The sequence below is a fragment of the Grampus griseus genome (assembly GCF_964374135.1).
Source record: "Grampus griseus genome assembly, chromosome: 1".
In the NCBI taxonomy this organism is placed as follows: domain Eukaryota; kingdom Metazoa; phylum Chordata; class Mammalia; order Artiodactyla; family Delphinidae; genus Grampus; species Grampus griseus.
Window position 1 is genome coordinate 152,077,958 of NC_139017.1, and position 17,996 is coordinate 152,095,953.

The 17,996-nt window shown below is 41.2% G+C and overlaps 3 protein-coding genes across 3 annotated transcripts in view; all 3 read left to right on the forward strand.

Annotated features, from left to right (window-relative positions):
• RHBDL2 (rhomboid like 2) overlaps positions 1-515 on the forward strand; it is a gene marked incomplete at its 3' end in the record, with an annotated part of 56,187 nt that extends 55,672 nt beyond the window's left edge. The window contains exon 8 of the mRNA XM_082657743.1: positions 336-515. Coding sequence (XP_082513869.1) covers positions 336-515 — 180 coding nt within the window. The remainder of the gene's footprint in view (positions 1-335) is intronic.
• Positions 516-7,266: 6,751 nt separating this feature from the next.
• On the forward strand, positions 7,267-8,811 carry GJA9 (gap junction protein alpha 9; the record flags this gene model as incomplete). The annotated part of the gene is made up of 1 exon (XM_082647951.1): positions 7,267-8,811. One exon carries the CDS (start codon positions 7,267-7,269, stop codon positions 8,809-8,811), a length of 1,545 nt encoding a protein of 514 aa, XP_082504077.1.
• A 1,268-nt stretch (positions 8,812-10,079) lies between these two features.
• Positions 10,080-17,190, forward strand: MYCBP (MYC binding protein; the record flags this gene model as incomplete). The annotated part of the gene is made up of 5 exons (XM_082672345.1): positions 10,080-10,163; positions 10,358-10,430; positions 14,269-14,317; positions 14,562-14,691; positions 15,959-17,190. 5 exons carry the CDS (start codon positions 10,080-10,082, stop codon positions 16,001-16,003), a joined length of 381 nt encoding a protein of 126 aa, XP_082528471.1. The 3' UTR covers positions 16,004-17,190.
• Between the last annotated feature and the right edge of the window lie 806 nt (positions 17,191-17,996).

Sequence of the window (17,996 nt, forward strand, 5' to 3'; positions counted from 1 at the left end):
TGCTCCTATAGAGATCCCTCGTGGCACCTCAACTCTTACTCTCTTGGTTGGCCTTATACAGAACCATCCTAAACACAATGATGACCAAGAATAAAGAGAAATGATGGTTCTGTCTTGTGTACTCAGAGCCAGTGAACTGATATTTTTTTAGCTTTGCATGATTTGGAATATCTCCTCTCTGTGCACATGGAGTTTTTTTGTCTCTTTTGTCTCACCACCTTGCTGTTCAGACTTTTAAGACTCTTTGACTGGGATGGTATTTGTTTCTTAAACAGCTGAAATATGCAATTAACATTTTCTTCACTTATTCCCATTTTTTCCCCTTTTTTCTCAAGGTGTCTTTTGCAGCTCACATTGCAGGTGGATTTGCTGGGATGTCCATTGGTTATACCGTGTTCAGCTGCTTTGATAAGGCACTGCTGAAAGATCCAAGGTTTTGGATAGCAATTGCAGCTTATTTAGCTTGCGTCTTATTTGCTGTGTTTTTCAACATTTTCCTGTCCCCAGCGAACTGACCTACCCCTAACACAAACCAATTAATAAAAAGAGCCATCTGGGAAAAAACTGGAGAACTCTCTATGAAGAAAGAGAAGTCCCAGCAAATGCTAACAATTTTATAAAGAGGACAAAACACCCTTGAAGTCGCCAGTTTCAAAGACTGCTTACAAAAGGAGTCAGGGTTTAAGGAAGGGGCTCGCCTGTGCATAAGGGGGAAGAGGAAGAAAGAAAAGGGAAGGGAAGTGAGAACCAAAGATTGGCTCTTTCCCAGGCGTGCTGCATGAGGGTACGTATTCTCTAAAAGAGACTTGCTCTCCCAGGAGGGTATAGTACAGAGATTGCTTGATAGAATCCACAAATAATGTTCTATGCTGAAAATAAAAACTTTTCACATCTGTCAGACTATTGATTATCACTTTCCATCACCGTTCGAGTAGATAAGTCACTGTTTGGGGTGCTTTATATGCATTATTGCTCATCTTTTTAACAACCCAGAAAGGCAGCTATTACTCTGTGTCTTAGAGAGGAGGATATGGGAACTCTTACAAAAAATCAAGTAACTTGTCTAAGAGGGGGCAGGATTTAAAGGTTGGTAATGACTTGACAGCCCATATTCTCCTGCCCTCCTGGTCTATCAGTGCTGTGTTCCCCAAATACCAAAAGTTTATTGTATCATGGCAGGGTTTCCCTGGTGGCGCAGTGGTTAAGAACCTGCCTGCCAATGCAGGGGACATGGGTTCGAGCCCTGGTCCAGGAAGATCCCACATGCTGCAGAGCAACTAAGCCCGTGCGCCACAACTACTGAGCCTGCTCTCTAGAGCCTGCGAGCCACAACTACTGAGTCCACGCACCACAACTCCTGAAGCCTGCACGCCTAGAGCCCTTGCTCTGCAACAAAAGAAGCCACCGCAATGAGAAGCCCGCGCACCGCAATGAAGAGTAGCCCCCGCTCCCCGCAACTAGAGAAAGCCCGCGCACAGCAACAAAGACCCAACACAGCCAAATAAATAAATAAATAAATTTATTAAAAAAAATAGTATCATGGGAGTATGGGAAGAAACCTTTCTGAGGGTGTACCAAGAATGGTAGAAATACCTTTTAGAAGAATTCTCTGGATTGCTAGTTTAAGATTCAAATAGTGTGGGCAACTAAGCCCGTGTGCCACAACTACTGAGCCCGCGTGCTGCAACTACTGAAGCCCACTTGCCTAGAGCCCGTGCTCCGCAACGAGAAGCCACTGCAATGAGTAGTGTCACTCGCTGCAACTAGAGAAAGCCCATGTGCAGCAACAAAGACCCAACGCAGCCAAACAAAACAAAACAAAAAGATTTGAATAGTGAGTCTAGGATCCCAAGGAACCTGGAACTACCTTTCTCGTGCACACTATGTACCTGGACTAGGAACCTGGAACTATCTTTCTCGTGCACACTATGTACCTGGACTTTTTTTGGAGTCTCATCTATGATAAGATTCTCATCCTTTACGTGGCTAGTGGTTCTTCTATGAGTGGGTATCTACAAAAGGTAAAATGTCATATCTGAAAGCTGGGATGCCTGTGTCCTTTTCTTCTATGGAACCCAGATTGCTGGCCATTCTTTTTCCAAAATAGTAGTTTTAGGTCACCTGAACGCAGGAAATACAATTTTTTCTTCTTTTATCATAAGCATGTTTTATTTAAAACCCATCTAAACATGTTGCTGTATTCTGAAAGGAGGATACATGCTTAATTATAGTGAGAAAAGTAGTATTTTAGCATTTTGAGAAAAGCTGATCTGGGATTTGTTTCAGAATTCTTTAAAATTTGAGTATGAGAATACAGTTATGTTCTTGGTTAAACAAAGAACTTAGAAACTCTTTTACCTTTCCACCCCAAACCTGCTCTTTTCCCTTGTGATGACCATTGTCAACAGTTGGGTGTATATTCTCCTAGACCTTTTTCGACTCAGGATGAGCAGAAAAGGAAATGGCTTTCAGTTGATGGCTGACTCACTCATTGCATTGAACTGCACTGAATCTGCTCTATGCCCCCCAAGGGATAAATTCAGAGAACAAGTTGAAGATGACTTTGGTATAACTTCTCAAAGCATGATTTGCTTCTCAGATTTACCTAAACTAAGAAAGGTTTGGGTTAATCTCGCTGTTTTAGCTATTTAAATGTACATATGAAATGAAGTGTTTTTTGTTTTTTGTTGTTTTTGTTTTTTTTTTGCGGTACACGGGCCTTTCACTGCTGTGGCCTCTCCCGTTGCGGAGCACAGGCTCCGGACGCGCAGGCTCAGCAGCCATGGCTCACAGGCCCAGCTGCTCCGCGGCATGTGGGATCCTCCCGGACCGGGGCACGAACCGGTGTCCCCTGCATCGGCAGGCGGGCTCTCAACCACTGCGCCACCAGGGAAGCCCTGAAATGAAGGTTTTTAACAAGATAAATGAGATCACACTACATGTATTGTTCTGTAGCTTGTTTTATAATATGACTTAGGGATCTTTCTGTTAGTTCCTAGAGATCTTTATTCTCTGAATTGCTAATGATAAAGATGTAATAGTTTATTTAACCATTCCTCTATTGAACACTTAAGTTGTTGCTGATTTTGTACTATTACCAACAGTGCTATGTGAACATCCTAGTACGTGCAGTGTGTCTTTGAGAATGAATGAATGAATGAATGAATGGATATTTCAAGCATCCAGAAGCAGAAATGCTATGTTAATTCTGATAGATTTAAACTAACTTTTTTTTTTTTTTGGCCGTGCCACGTGGCTTGTGGGATCTTAGTTCCCTGACCAAGGATTGAACGCGGGCCATGGCAGTGAAAGCTCCAAGTCCTAACCACTGGACCACCAGGGAATTCCCTAAATTACCTTTTTTTTTTTTTTTTTTTTTTTGCGGTATGTGGGCCTCTCCCTGTTGTGGCCTCTCCCATCGCGGAGCACAGGCTCCGGACGCGCAGGCCCAACGGCCATGGCTCACAGGCCCAGCCGCTCCACAGCATGTGGGATCCTCCCAGACTGGGGCACGAACCCGTGTCCCCTGCATCGGCAGGCGGACTCTCAACCACTGCGCCACCAGGGAAGCCCTCTAAATTACCTTTTTAAAAATTAATTAATTAATTTTTGGCTCAGTTGAGTCTTTGTTGCTGGGGCTTTCTCTAGTTGTGGCGAGCGGGGGCTACTCTTCGTTGCGGTGTGCTGGCTTCTCATTGCGGTGGCGTCTCCTGTTGCGGAGCACGGGCTCTAGGCATGCAGGCTTCAGTAGTTGTGGCACGCAGGCTCAGTAGTTGTGGCTCACGGGCTCTAGAGCGCAGGCTCAGTAGTTGTGGTGCACGAGCTTAGTTGCTCTGCGGCATGTGGGATCTTCCCAGACCAGGGCTTGAACCGTGTCCTCTGCATTGGTAGGCGGATTCTTAACCACTGCGCCACCAGGGAAGCCCCTGAATTACCTTTTAATCAGCTGTATACATTTATATTCTTACTGATAGCATATGAGAGTAACAGCTTCCTCATACTTTTGCCAAAAGCAGGTATTATAAAACTTGAAAAAATTTACATTTTGATAGTTAAAAATAATACTTTATTTCAATTTGTATTTCTCTGACTACTAATGAAGCTTAGTGTTTTTTAAGTTTACTAACAATTTATATATTACACATAATATATAATTTATATAATACATAATATACAAATATGAATGTATATATATATTTTCCTGATGAAAGGGTTGCATTTAATTTGAAAATTAGCTATAGTTGGCAAAGAAGCCCAGGGAAGAAATATTTATCTGCCATTGCCAACCCACTAGGTCACTAGCTCTGAAGAGAGATCGTTAATGACCTAAAGTGCAATGTAATTGTTAATAATAGAAAACTAGACAGAGAAACAGGATTCATCTAACTATGAAATCGGACATGACCCATTGATTATTAAGACTGATGACTAAGAAGTTATTATCTAGTTAGATTATTTTGGTACTAGAAACATCGTTCACATTACCAAAAACTGTGATGTCTTTCTGGGTTCCCCGGGGGGCAAAGTTACCATTAAAAAAGCACACAAACATCTGGTGTTTTAAATGTGACATCTCTGAATTATAGAGGAGCCATTTATTCAGCTTAATTTAGGGCTCATAATTTTAGTCTCCTAAACTGTGCTGTAGTATTAGAAATGTTGGAAATATTCTTTATGTGTGCTGCCCAATAAGGTAGCCACTAAGCACATGTAGCTATTTACATTTAATTAAAATTAAATAAAATTTAAAACTCAGTGCCTCTGTTACACAAGCCACGTTGCAAGTGCTCAATAGCTATGTGTTTCTAGTGGCCATCTTATTGGACAGTGCAGATAGAGTCTATTCCAACATTGCTGCAAAAAGTTCCACCGGATTAAAAAAAAAAAGTTCCATTGGGTAGCGCTATTTTAGAAGCAGGAATGAAGACAGGGAGATGGATTTTAGCTGCTGCCTGACTCACTCACTGCACTGAACCAAACTGAATCTGCTCTACATCTGCAAAGGGACACATTCAGAGATTAAGCTGAAGATGGCTGTGGTATAACTTTTAAGCATGATCTGCTTCAGATTTACCTAAACTGAGAAAGGTCTGTGTTAATCTCTCTGTCTTAGCTAATTAAGAGTCATTTGAAATTTTTTTGTTTTCTTTTGAACTCTATAGTACTGTATATGTGTATATTAGTATTTGTGTCATTTGCTATGAAAGCTTTAGGACCTAAGATTTGAAGCTAAATAATAGTACTTCTTCTTTCAGGAAATACCATGCACTTGTCCTTTAAGGAAAAAAAAAACCTTTAATTTCCTTTGGTGATTTTAACAGTAAAGTGCTCATGGTAAAAGAAAAAATTAAAATATATATAATTATAAAAAAATTAAGTCAGTTGTAATCACACTACCCAGAGATAATCATAGTTAACATTTTGATGAATATCCTAGGCTTTATTGGACACATCTCTACATATAAATAAATTTACAATAATGGGGCCATATTATTCTATATTTTATAATGTGAATGTTACTGAAACGATATATCAATGTCTTTTTATGTTAGTATATATTTATTACTTCTATTGGTTGCATAGTACCACACTGTGGATGTACTATTATTTATATGAACAATACAGTCTTTCTTGTATTGATAATTATTTTGGATATTTTCAAGTTATGATTATTATAAACAACAAGAATAATATCTTTGCTTACACTTTAAAATGCTTTGGATTGTTGGGTCAAAGAGTATAGTACTATTAACATAATAAAGTCAAATAGAAATTTTCTCTATCTCAGGAATACAACTCAATTTTAGAAGTTTGATGCTTCTGCAAGTCTTCTGAACTATATAAAGCTTTCAAAAAGGAACTAAAGACTCTAGAACCTGTTATTTAAAAAGTCAAAACTTTCACTATTTGACATACCTAATATAAATAATTAAACTTGTAAGAGAAAACAGATGATTTCTTAATATCTCTTTCATGAAAATTTCAAGTGTGCTTAGAGAGGAAAAATAACAGTTTAGTAAAACAGTTAAGAGCTGACTTTAGAGCCACAGTGATTGAGTTTGAATACCAGTTCTAGCTGTGTAATCTTGGGTAATTTAAGGTGTGCCTCAGTTTCCTGATCTGTAAAATGGGGGAACAACATACCTACTTCATAGGATTTTTGTGATGCACATATCTTGTAGCTATAATATCCCAGTATGTTGTTTGATTGTGTATCATTTCCCTTTCTATAAGGGATATAGGACATACATTTATATGTTAAATGAAAGTGAATGAAAACATTCACTCTTTTTTTCTTTCCTTTGGGATATACTTTCTCTTAGATATCCTAGGGTATCAACTCTAATATGGAACCTACTGGCTCATAATCCAAGCATCTGTATTATAACTCGCCCCACTGCTCCCTCCACAAAGCAAGCTACATGTCTTAAAAAGGTCAAATACTGTTATAATGAAAATTTCTATAATACTACCACCATACCAATGATCCATTTATTTCAAGCAATATCTAATAACATCCTGGTAGTACAAAATAGTTGAGAATTTTTGGAAAATTTTCACAGCAAAGTTAGTAATAATTCCATAAATATTCATAAATATATTACTGAAATGATTTCTGAAAATGCTCAAAAACTGCCAGAAAGAAACTAGAATTTAGACATTTAAATGTGGATTAAAAAACTACTCTACATTCTTATAGTGAGAGCCAGATTTGTTTCTTTTGGTTTCTTTAAATGCTGTATCTTACTGGATTATGAAATGAAACATGCCTTTTCCTTTGTGCATAAATGAGATTTTAAAATCATTGACTTTGGTTATAGTTTTTATATAAAATAATCTTAATAGGTTTGTAAGATCAAGTCAGTAGTTTTAGGAAGCTCTCCAAAAGTTCTCAGTTAAAAAAAATAAAACAACAAACTTCAGCTGAGTAAGAAGACTCTTTTCTTACAGGAATTCCTATAATTCTATTCTTCATAGGAGGGAATATATACACCCCTCCTCCAGGTATCTTTTTTTTCCCCATTGCATTGTAAGGTCTAAACATAAATTATTTTATATTCCTGACATCTTAAACATATTCTTGGTAACAGATTATTACAACTTTCTAGGGAAAAAAGTAGAGCGACCAGCATGCTGAAAGAGTGATGCTTTGTTCATATTTTGGCCATAGGTTTGCCTTAAGAAATAGCGCACCCCTCAGAATGGAAGAATTTATCTGCCTCCTATTTGATGGGGTTCAGAGCTAAGATGGCTGACTAAATAAACATGGGGGACTGGAATTTCCTTGGAGGCATTCTGGAGGAAGTTCACATCCACTCCACCATGATTGGGAAGATGTGGCTCACCGTCCTGTTCATATTTCGAATGCTTGTTCTGGGTGTAGCTGCTGAAGATGTCTGGAATGATGAGCAGTCTGGCTTCATCTGTAATACAGAACAACCCGGCTGCAGAAATGTATGCTATGATCAGGCCTTTCCTATCTCCCTCATTAGATACTGGGTTTTGCAGGTGATATTTGTGTCTTCACCATCCCTGGTCTACATGGGCCATGCTTTGTACCAACTGAGAGTTCTGGAGAAGGAGAGGCAGATGAAGAAAGCTCAACTGAGGGGTGAACTGGAGGAGGTAGAGCTTGAAATGCCTGGGGATCGGAAGAGATTGGAGCAAGAACTGCGTCAGCTTGAGCAAAGGAAACTAAATAAAGCTCCACTCAGAGGAACCTTGCTTTGCACTTATGTGATACACATTCTCACTCGCTCTGTGGTTGAAGTTGGGTTCATGATTGGACAGTATCTTTTATATGGATTTCACTTAGCGCCTCTATTTAAATGCCACGGCCACCCGTGTCCAAATATAATTGATTGTTTTGTCTCAAGACCCACAGAAAAGACGATATTCCTGTTATTTATGCAATCCATAGCTACTGTTTCACTTTTCTTAAATGTTCTAGAAATATTCCATCTAGGTTTTAAAAAGATTAAAAGAGGGCTTTGGGGACAATATAAATTGAAGGATGAACATAATGAATTCTGTACCAACAAGTCAAAACAAAACCTTGCCAGATATCAAAACACATCTGCAAATTCACTGAAACGATTCTCTTCTGCACCTGATTACAGTCTGTTAGTGGAAAAGCAAACACACACAGCAGCGTACCCTGGTTTAAATCCACCTGCATTTCAGACAGATCCAGATAATCACAGTGGAAATGATGACAAAGGCATTTTGGATGAACAGGAAACGCTACTTTCTGAGATGTGTATGCTTAGTACTACCTGTGGTCATCTTCAAAACATCAACTCAAGTAATACAGGAGACACTCATAAAATATCTGGAAAAGAAGTTAACGGTAACCAGTTGAGGGGAAAAAGAGAAATTGATGGCAAAGACAGCAAAAGGAACCACTACTCTAAAGGTCACTGTTCTCTTCCAGGTGATGCTATAGATCTGAACAAGCACACGGGGCAGTCACCCCAAACAGCTTTCTCTCTGCCAGCTAACTACACCTGGAAACCGAAATGGCTTCGTGCTACTTGGGGTCCCTCTGCAGAAAATGAAAAGCAGGCATCACCTCCTAAAGGTAACCTCAAGGGCCAGCTCAGAGAGAGCACAATCAGAACGCTTCCTCCTTCACAGGGAGACTTCCATCCACTTGACATTCCAGACACTCCTGATTCTTTGGGAGGGTTGTCCTTTGAATCCGAGTTGGTCAAAACCTGCAGTAACCCTACTGCTTGTCCTCCAAATCATTTAGTGTCGCTGACAAACAGCCTCATTGGTAGGCGGGCTCCCACAGACCTTCAGATCTGAACAGCTGTTGGCTTTTAGACATTCTGTGTATTATATTATCAAAGAAGTAGCTTAATGATGGTTGAGCACAGAAAAAACAGGGCAGCTCTACAGACCAGCTGTTTAGACAGACAACTGCAAACCCATTTAAAAAAGGGAAAATGGCTCTAATTCTGAATTCGGAAGGACTAGTTTCAAGTTCAAACACATAGAGTTACCAAATCAGGACTACTTTTCTACAGGCTCCCTTCAGAATAACACTAATTTTGGGAAAATCACATGTCAGAATCGAAGCTAAATGGAACCAGGTTTTTCCTTGAAGGGAGCACAGCCTTCAGAGATTGTTCTTAATCTATGTAATTCCCTCTTTTGGTTATTCATCTTTTACTTCTGGACACTGATTATAGTTTGTTTGCCCCTGGGACTTAACGCAGTTTCTTTATAGACTGCAACCTGATCTGTCTTGAATATAATCATAATGTTGCTATCTAGGTAAATAAAATCCTAAAAAGACTGGTCGCTTTCTTTCACCAGTTTATAGATAGCATCGTGATTCAGTGCCAGGATCGGAGTCTTGGCTCTACTATTCACTGGTTATCTATACTTGACAGTTTACTAACAGTACCTACCTTACAGGGACGGTGTGAGAATTAAAATAAGAAACATATGTGTTTAATGCACTGCCAGGCACACAGTAAGCGCTCAAAAGTGCTAGCTATTATTAGCACATTACTGCTCACCCTCCGGAGGCCCACGTCAAGTTGGTCACAAAACAAGGAGACTCCAAATATAAGAGCTGGAGCCCAAACAGACGATTCTAAGCAGTCCTCTAGCCATTGGAAATCCAAGGGTTGCCCTCGTTAGTGCGCCCTTTTTCAAGATGGGGGTCGACAAGCCAGCACACACACGCTGCCAGAGCTCCGGAGGTCCTAGTTGAGACAGGTCCGCCCACTCCCGGTGTCAGGAGACCCCAGTCTCTAGAATGAGTTCTAGTGCTCCAGGTTCAGTAGGCCCCGCCCCCTGGAGCCCCGCCCACCTTTGGCCCCACCTGGACACTTGTCCGGAGTTACCAAAACCCAGCCTCCTACTAAGTAACCGAAACTCTGCGAGAACCGGAAGAGGAAGGAGGAGTGCTGCTTTGCTAGACAGAGGGGCGGGCGTACGCAGCCTCCTTGCGCTAAGCTCACTATGGGGCATTCAGAGCGTCCTGGTCGCCATGAAAACGGGCCACACCCCGGCGGTCCCGAACCGTGGTTCGCAAGTGCGCAGGCGCGCGCGCCCTTCCGCGCATGAGCAGTGCTGCTCCGAGCCCTCCCGCCACGGTCTCCGGCGCCAGCTACGCCGCTGCCGCTGTCACTATGGCCCATTACAAAGTGAGGGGGGCGCGGCGTGGCTGGGGGCGTGCGGGCGGTAGCCAGCCGCTGGTCGGCTTGGGTGGGAGTGGGGGCGCGCGCGCAGGTCTGGGGGGCTTGAGGTGGCGAGGCGGAGGCGGCGTTGCCGGACTCCCAGCGCCTTCTTCCTGCTCCGGCCCCCGGGCTTCGGCCACTGACCCGCCGTGTCTCCTCAGGCCGCCGACTCGAAGCGCGAGCAGTTCCGGAGATACTTGGAGAAGTCGGGGGTGCTGGACACGCTGACCAAGGGTGAGCATGGGCCAGGAGAGGGTTTCTCGTGACCTCGTCGTGCTCCTCGGCGCAGCGCCCCAGACGGGCCGTGGCGTGGGGCAGGAGGGGAACAGGTGGAACTCGTCCCGGGTTCAGCGAGGTGGGCCTCGGGCTTCAGCGGGGACCGGCTCACGCCTGGCTGCCGGCCGCCGCCGGGGTTGGGTAGCCTCGCACTCGCTACCGCTCTCGCCGCAGGGAGTGAAACTCTTGCAGCTGTTGTGAAGTCCCTCCAACTTCCGTTGCTTTGCCTTGAGCAGCCGCAGTGAGCATGTTTGCTAAAGACCTTGAGAGCCCAACTCCTCCCTCCTGACACTTTTTTCGGAGCCCTCAAAATCCTGTACAGAAACACTTTCCTTTGAACAAAGGGCAAGTGGGGAAATGACCAGGTTTGAAAGCGGGCTACAAAGTAGCTAAGTGAACCTAATCCCCGAAGTAGCGGTTTGGCTGTGGCTTTTCAACGGAACCCAGTTTCGTAGTCTATATCAATTGCTACTTTGTGCAGATTTCATAATTAAAGTAGAATCACAGTTTAAAGAGCTTGAGGGCACATCAAAACGGTTATATTGTTTTCACTTTTAAAAATGGAAGCTGTTACACTGTATCTCTTACTCTCGGGTTCAAGATCTAAGTAGATGAATAAGGTGCTTGAAACTGGAGGGTTCCAAGAGGTAGTGTGCTAAGCCGTAAGCTTAGCTTTCATTAGCTAAGCCGTAAGGCGAATGCCTGTTATGTATCATTCAACTCACTGGCTGGAACTTTCTAGGGTGCAGAACAGAGGAGTTGGCAGGGGTGATGATCTGGGTCCCTACGACAAGTACAGTAAATATCTGGGAAATAATTTGGTAACTGCTCTTTGGCCAGAAGCAAAAGTTAGGAGAAAATTCTCGGAGAATAACAACTCTGGGTCTTAGCAGAATGCAGGGCTTTTAATTCCCAAGCATGGGCTGGTAATTTTGAGTTGCTACCTTAGGTTCAGGTACCAGTTTCCTATCTCTTTGCAAATAAGTTTCAGTAAACATTTAAGGGACTACATGAAAGCACTTGTGCTGTCATCTGGGAGGTATCACAGACTCTTGGAATTTCATCGACCTCCCCCACCCTCAAAAAACTCCACAAGCGCACTTCTTTCATTTAACCATTTTATTCAGGTGTCTGTTCTAGGCACCGGGGATAAAACAATGGGGGAAAAAAAAAGTCCCTGCTCTAAATGAACTTATATCCTAGTTGGGGGAGACAGATAAACCATAGTGTCAACCAGCGGTAAGTGTTATGAAAAAAACATAGCAAAGTAAGGGCATAAGGAGGATGGGTGTGCCATTTTATATAGGGTGGTGAGGCAAGGCCTCTCTTAAGACATTTGAGCAGAGACATGAGTGAAGTGTGATGTTGAGTTTCAGGAGGTATAAGGAGGCCAGAGTGGCTGGATGGAGTGAATGAAACATACACTGGTAAGGACAGAGAAGTGATGATAGTGGGAGGTAAATGAAGATATTCAGCCTTGTGGCCATACATGGATTTTCCTTCATGAGAGACTGGAAACCAGGAGAGGCTTCTTTTCCCTTACTGACATCTACTGGTATTCCCTCTCAACTTTCCTAGATTTCCAGTCTCCTAAGTAACATCAGACAACAGAGTATCTACTGATATGATCTATTTAAAGTTTGATTTTGTGTACTTTACACAGATTTAACTTATAATTTTTATCCAGCTTATTTCCACGTTAAAACGCTAACATTAAAACGCGATAGGGGACTTCCCTGGTGGCGCAGTGGTTGAGAGTCTGCCTGCAGATGCAGGGGACACGGGTTCGTGCCCCGGTCCAGGAGGATCCCACATGCCGCGGAGCGGCTGGGCCCGTGAACCATGGCTGCTGAGCCTGCGCGTCTGGAGCCTGTGCACCGCAACGGGAGAGGCCACAACAGTGAGAGGCCCGCATACCGCAAAAAAACAAAACAAAACAAAAAAACAAACGCTATAGGGATGGCTAAAGATAAAGATAAGTCATTTGGAAGAAGAGGCATTTTAGTTATTTTGAGCACTGTATCAGCCTCTAAAAATCCTGGCTGCTAAGGCAAAAAGGGAAACACTGGGTATAGAGTTCTTGTCTGTTTAAAAGGAAGTATATTTCATCTATAGAAAAGCACAGGAAACTTGACATTTACATTATGTTCTGTAATTATCAACCTTGTAACTACCACTGACAGAAACTTAGAAGCTAAAAGAAAGGGTAGGGGAAGAAAGGGTAAGAGTATTCATGTCTTATAAAGTTAGAATTTGGTAGAGATCAGTGGAAATTAATGGAAGAAGAAACAGAGGCTTGAGTACATAGTTTCAAGAAAAAGGTAATAAGTAGAGGAATTAAAGTGTACTGTAACACTGAAAGAAGAGGGAAGGAGAGGAGAGGGTAGTGATGATGTAAATATGCCAATTTCTCAAAAAACAGTGCTGTAAGTACGTTTAGAAGAGTATCAGAACTTAACGTAAGTTGTTAGTATTAGTTGCCCATTTGATTTTTTTAATACTGTCTATATTTGAAGGGTTATTACAACTCTAAAAAAATAAAAGGGGAGCATGTAAGTTGGTTTATGAGGTGTTCTTAAACTGGGGTCTAGATATGCACATTTTTTTGTGTGTAGATAGAGTTTTTTGTCTTTGATCAGATTTTTCAAAGAGTTCCGTGCACAAAAAAATTAACCACTGGTTTAGAGAGATTTTTACTTGAGTAGTATATCCTAGAAGGAATGTGTTCAATAATAAGATGGAAAAGATAGTGCTGACGTGAACTATTGGATATGAAACCACTAAAGTATATATTTTAATACTGATTTGAGCATGTTGATTACTGGTAAAGTTTTTGGTTGGTAGTTGTTTAGCATGTTGTGTGTGAAACTTCATTCTTGAAGAACATTTTGAATTCAGACCTTCTTCCTTCCAACAGTTAACCATAGCCCTGTTGATTCTCTACAGAGTTTTTCTCAAACATATCTACCTTGTTTTCATCCCTCTATCACTCTAGTGCAGGTCACTCTCTCCCTTTTTTTTTTTTGGCTGCGCCACGAGGCACGCGGGATCTTAGTTCCCCGACTAGGGATTGAACCCGTGCCCCCTGCAGTGGAAGCCCGGAGTCCTAACCACTGGACTGCCAGGGAATTCCCAGGTCACTCTCTTTAAACTGGATTACCGTATCAGCCTCTTAATTGCTCTTCCTGCCTTTAAATCCTTGTCCCACTTGTCTGTCTTCCACACAGGAGTCAAGAGTGATCCTGTCACTCCCCTGCTTATAACTGTTTAATTATATGCCATTTTGTTCTTAGGACCAAGGCCTGACTGAACTTGCAGGATCCTCTAGTCTCCTCGCTAACCACCTTTCCAGCTTCCTTTCCTGCCCCCCTTTTCACAACTCCATCTAGACACACTTGAATTTTCAGTTCCTCAATATGTTGTTCTTTTGCCCCTGGCCTTCCCTTTTTATCTGAAACCACTGCCTAGGTCTCAGGTCTTATTTCTCTTTCTTGGGGACGCCTTCCCTGGTGCCCTGGGCTGAGTTAGGTGTTCTTCCAATATGCTCCTATAACCCATTACCCTATATTGCTGCTTGATAGTCTTTTTTTGGCTAGTTCCTTGTTTATCTTTTGCACTAGACTGTAAATTCATTGAGAGCAGCGACCTTGTCTGTCTTCTTCACCATGGTATGGACAGTCCTAGCAATGTGCGTGGTGTATAATAGACACTCAGTATTTACTGGGGTATGGAATATAATTTCAGCCTTTTTAATTTAAGACTTTAATTGTTGTTTTTTCTGCTTTTTGATTTGCAGTTTTGGTAGCCTTATATGAAGAACCAGAGAAACCTAATAGTGCTTTGGAGTATCCTTTTCATTTTTCAAGTCAGAAAAAGGCCTTTATTTTTTTGAACTCCTATATTTTCACATAGATAATAACCTTTAAAATACTTTTGATTACTGAAAAAATTACTTTCTTTGAGTATTTGGATTTTGATCTCTGGGTACATATTTGTGGTAGGGTGGGGTAACTCTCATCAGAGAATTATTTCAAAAGGCTATTTCATTAGTTTCACTGAGCTCAAGTAAATTCTTAACTTTTACATTAGTTTTTTAAAGCATCACTTAGGAGCTGCCACCCCAGAAAATCCAGAAATAGAGCTGCTTCGCCTAGAATTGGCAGAAATGAAAGAGAAATATGAAGCTATTGTAGAAGAAAATAAAAAACTGAAAACAAAGGTAAAATTTTTGAAAGAATTCATATTAAAAATAATGTCACCTTTAATGATTATATGACCAAAACCTCACTAAAATGGACAGTAGGGGAGGGAGGCAGGTGAATATCAATCTCAGTTAACTGCAAGGCCAAGCTGATGCCCTGTCTAGAAAACCACAAGCAAACTGTAACTAGGATGAGCAAAGTGTGGTCAAGAAGAGGTTCTTGGGAACCTTCATCGACAAAAAGATGAAAATATTGGTTAATGATTAGTGGTTTATAAGTAAATGGAGATTTCTTAGTCTTAGGCAGTTGACTTAATAGGTCGATACAGGGCCACTGCTTTGCTAATGGAACCCCTTAGATTGTGCAGTGCACAATCTGCATAGTCACGTGGTGGCCCTGTAACGTGTTAACTCTGTAAACTTGTTTGCACTTAACCTCGGTCCATTTGCTTGCCCTTAATTTTGTCTATTGCTGAAGTTTTTTCTTTGTTTAGGCTTCCGAGAATTTTCATAAAGCTCAAACTAGTCAACTCTTAAGTCTTTGAGGTTTTACCACATCTGAATCACATAATGCATTTCACGTGACTCTAGGCATTTCTCATGATGTGTTTTATCTTCTCAGCCTTGTGAGATAAGTCACACAGGTGCACAGACCATTTTGTAGGTGAGGAAACTAAAGCACAGTGAAGTCTAATTAGCTTCTCAAATCTGACAGCTAACTGGAACAACTCAAATCTTAGCACAGTGTTGCAGCAGACCCCAGCTCGGCATAACAGAAAAATTCAGTGTCTGAAATTATCCAAGATCCCACAGTGTGTAGATGCCACACAACTTTTTGGCACCTTTTAAGTCAAAAGCGTTAGCTGCTCCTCATTGACTGGCTAGATTAATGTATGTCACATAATTCTTTTTTTCTGCTTTTTAGGAGAAAGTTCAGTAAACTTATGGTGGAGAGAAAGAATATGGTGGCTTATACCTTACTCGAAGCCACAACATCTTTGGGAAGATATATATTATTGCATATCAAGTATTTGTGTAGTGCAGTCATGAATGGGAATTAAGTTTTAGTTTCCCAGTAATTTTAAAGGTTTATTTAAAAAGAACTTTCACTAGGTTTGATTATATTAAATATTAAGATCACTGAGTGGTTTAAAAAGGATAGGATTTTAATATAAACTTACTGATTCAGTAATTAAATTGAATAGTTAACTCGTTTTGTTACTATTAAGTTTTTTACCCAATTTAGAATCAAATTCACCTAAACTCCTCTGTCTTTGCCCCATAGCTTGCTCAGTATGAACCACCTCAGGAGGAGAAGCGTGCTGAATAGGATTCTTCTCAGTTGAAAAGACACTGAAAAATGGTTTTGTATGACTTGAATAGTTTGTATAGTATATAATCTTTTCTGAACAGATGCTATAGTACTCTTTTAATATGTTAAATTCACCTATCACACTTTAACTGTTATAAACACATATACTTAGAATCACCAATAAAAACTCAATATAACTTTCTTTGGGTCTTAAAAGCAGGAGAATCAAAAGGGAATCCTGAAAAAACATCTAAACACAGCCATCTAATTCATTACCTTAAAAGACATTCTGTTTATTAGTCTGACTAGGAATGATGGTACTGGTTGTATTTTAGCCAAGGAAGTTTAGCATGGAGCTATTCCTTGGTTTAGTTCAGGATATGAACACAGGTACAGTCATTCTTTAAAATGAAGATGACACTGTTGTTTATATTCTCTGTAGGCAGCTGGAGAGATCTGTGTGACATAAGATACTGTTGCATGGGGTCTCATGAATCTTCTGCTCTTTTTTATATAATGTGGAACAAATGACTCTTCTTTGCCACCACTTTGCCTTAGATAACTGTGTGTGTGCCAGTGTGAACTCTGACACCACATTTCCTTCTATGCAATCATGCCCTATTTGATAATGTTGCCTTGCTTTACTGTGTGCTTCCGTGGGTCCCAGTTGCACATTGGCCTTTCTGTGTTGTTTTCCAACTTGCTATAATAGCAGTTATCCTGATTGTAATTTATATAACTTTAAAGAGAATCACACTGTTCCCCTGCCTTACTTGTTGCTTAGCTGAACACAGAACAGAGGCAATATAAAATTCTGGGTTCACGCACAAGCTGGGACAAGAAGGGGAATGAGCCATATATCGTGGAAAATTATAGTTTGCGGGTATAATTATATAGTGCTTTTTTCCCTCAAAGTATTTTTCTAGCCTTGAATTCATTTTATCTTCATTATCCCTGTGAAGTAGGTAGGCAAGTATGAGGGGAGGTGGGGTGCTGAATTTTTAGGCCAAAGACTGATATAAATACAAATTATTTACTAATTGTAGAACCTTGGGCACATCAGTTAATTGCTCTGAGATTCACTTTCCTCATCTGTTAAATGGGAGTAATATCTGTGCTGCCTACCTCACAGGGTTGTTGTGAGGGTCAAATGGAATGTATGTGAAAGATTTGTAAATGGTAAAGCACTATATTCTTGTTTGTTAGTCCTTTTTCCTTTCTTGGAACACCTACAGTCAGATGTTTTGTGTTACTGATCCCTTATTTTCCTTATTGACTGACTAGCATTATTAAGAAATAGTCCTGGGCTTCCCTGGTGGTGCAGTGGTTGAGAGTCCCCCTGCCGATGCAGGGGACACGGGTTCGTGCCCCGGTCTGGGAGGATCCCACATGCCGCGGAGCGGCTGGGCCCGTGAGCCATGGCCGCTGAGCCTGTGCGTCCGGAGCCTGTGCTCCTATTGTTAGAGAAATGTCTTTATTTTTTGGTGAAAACACACATAGAAAACAAAATCCAATGAAAGCTGGTTTAACTAGCAAAAGCCTCAGCACCTTCTGGAAACTGTGACCAAGCCAATCATAAGGGCATTTTAATCAGTCATGTTGGCAGGAATGTGGCAATTGTCTGTGCCTCTTCTAGTCACAAGTTTGTTTTTGGAGGGGAGTCAGATACAGTTGGAAGAACATTTACTTGAATTGGTTTATGTTTTACCGGTTCGAGTGCCTCTTACATGGACAGCAGTGGGCTGAGTGCTAGGTGTTATAAAGGTGAATGACTTGAAGTTAGCTTTAAGCCACGTATATAACCAACTACAATGTGGGACAGGATGTGCTAAGAACCATAAATAATAATAAAACATGGCCCCATGGGAGTTTTGGAAGAGAGGGAGACTTGGCTTCCTTAAGCAATTGGTATGACAGTCCCTTTGTGGACAGGCAAGTAGAAATTTTTTCTGGCAGCCAACCCTCATTTGCTTTTTTCCCAATGGGACTGGTATTAATATTTATGTAAGTC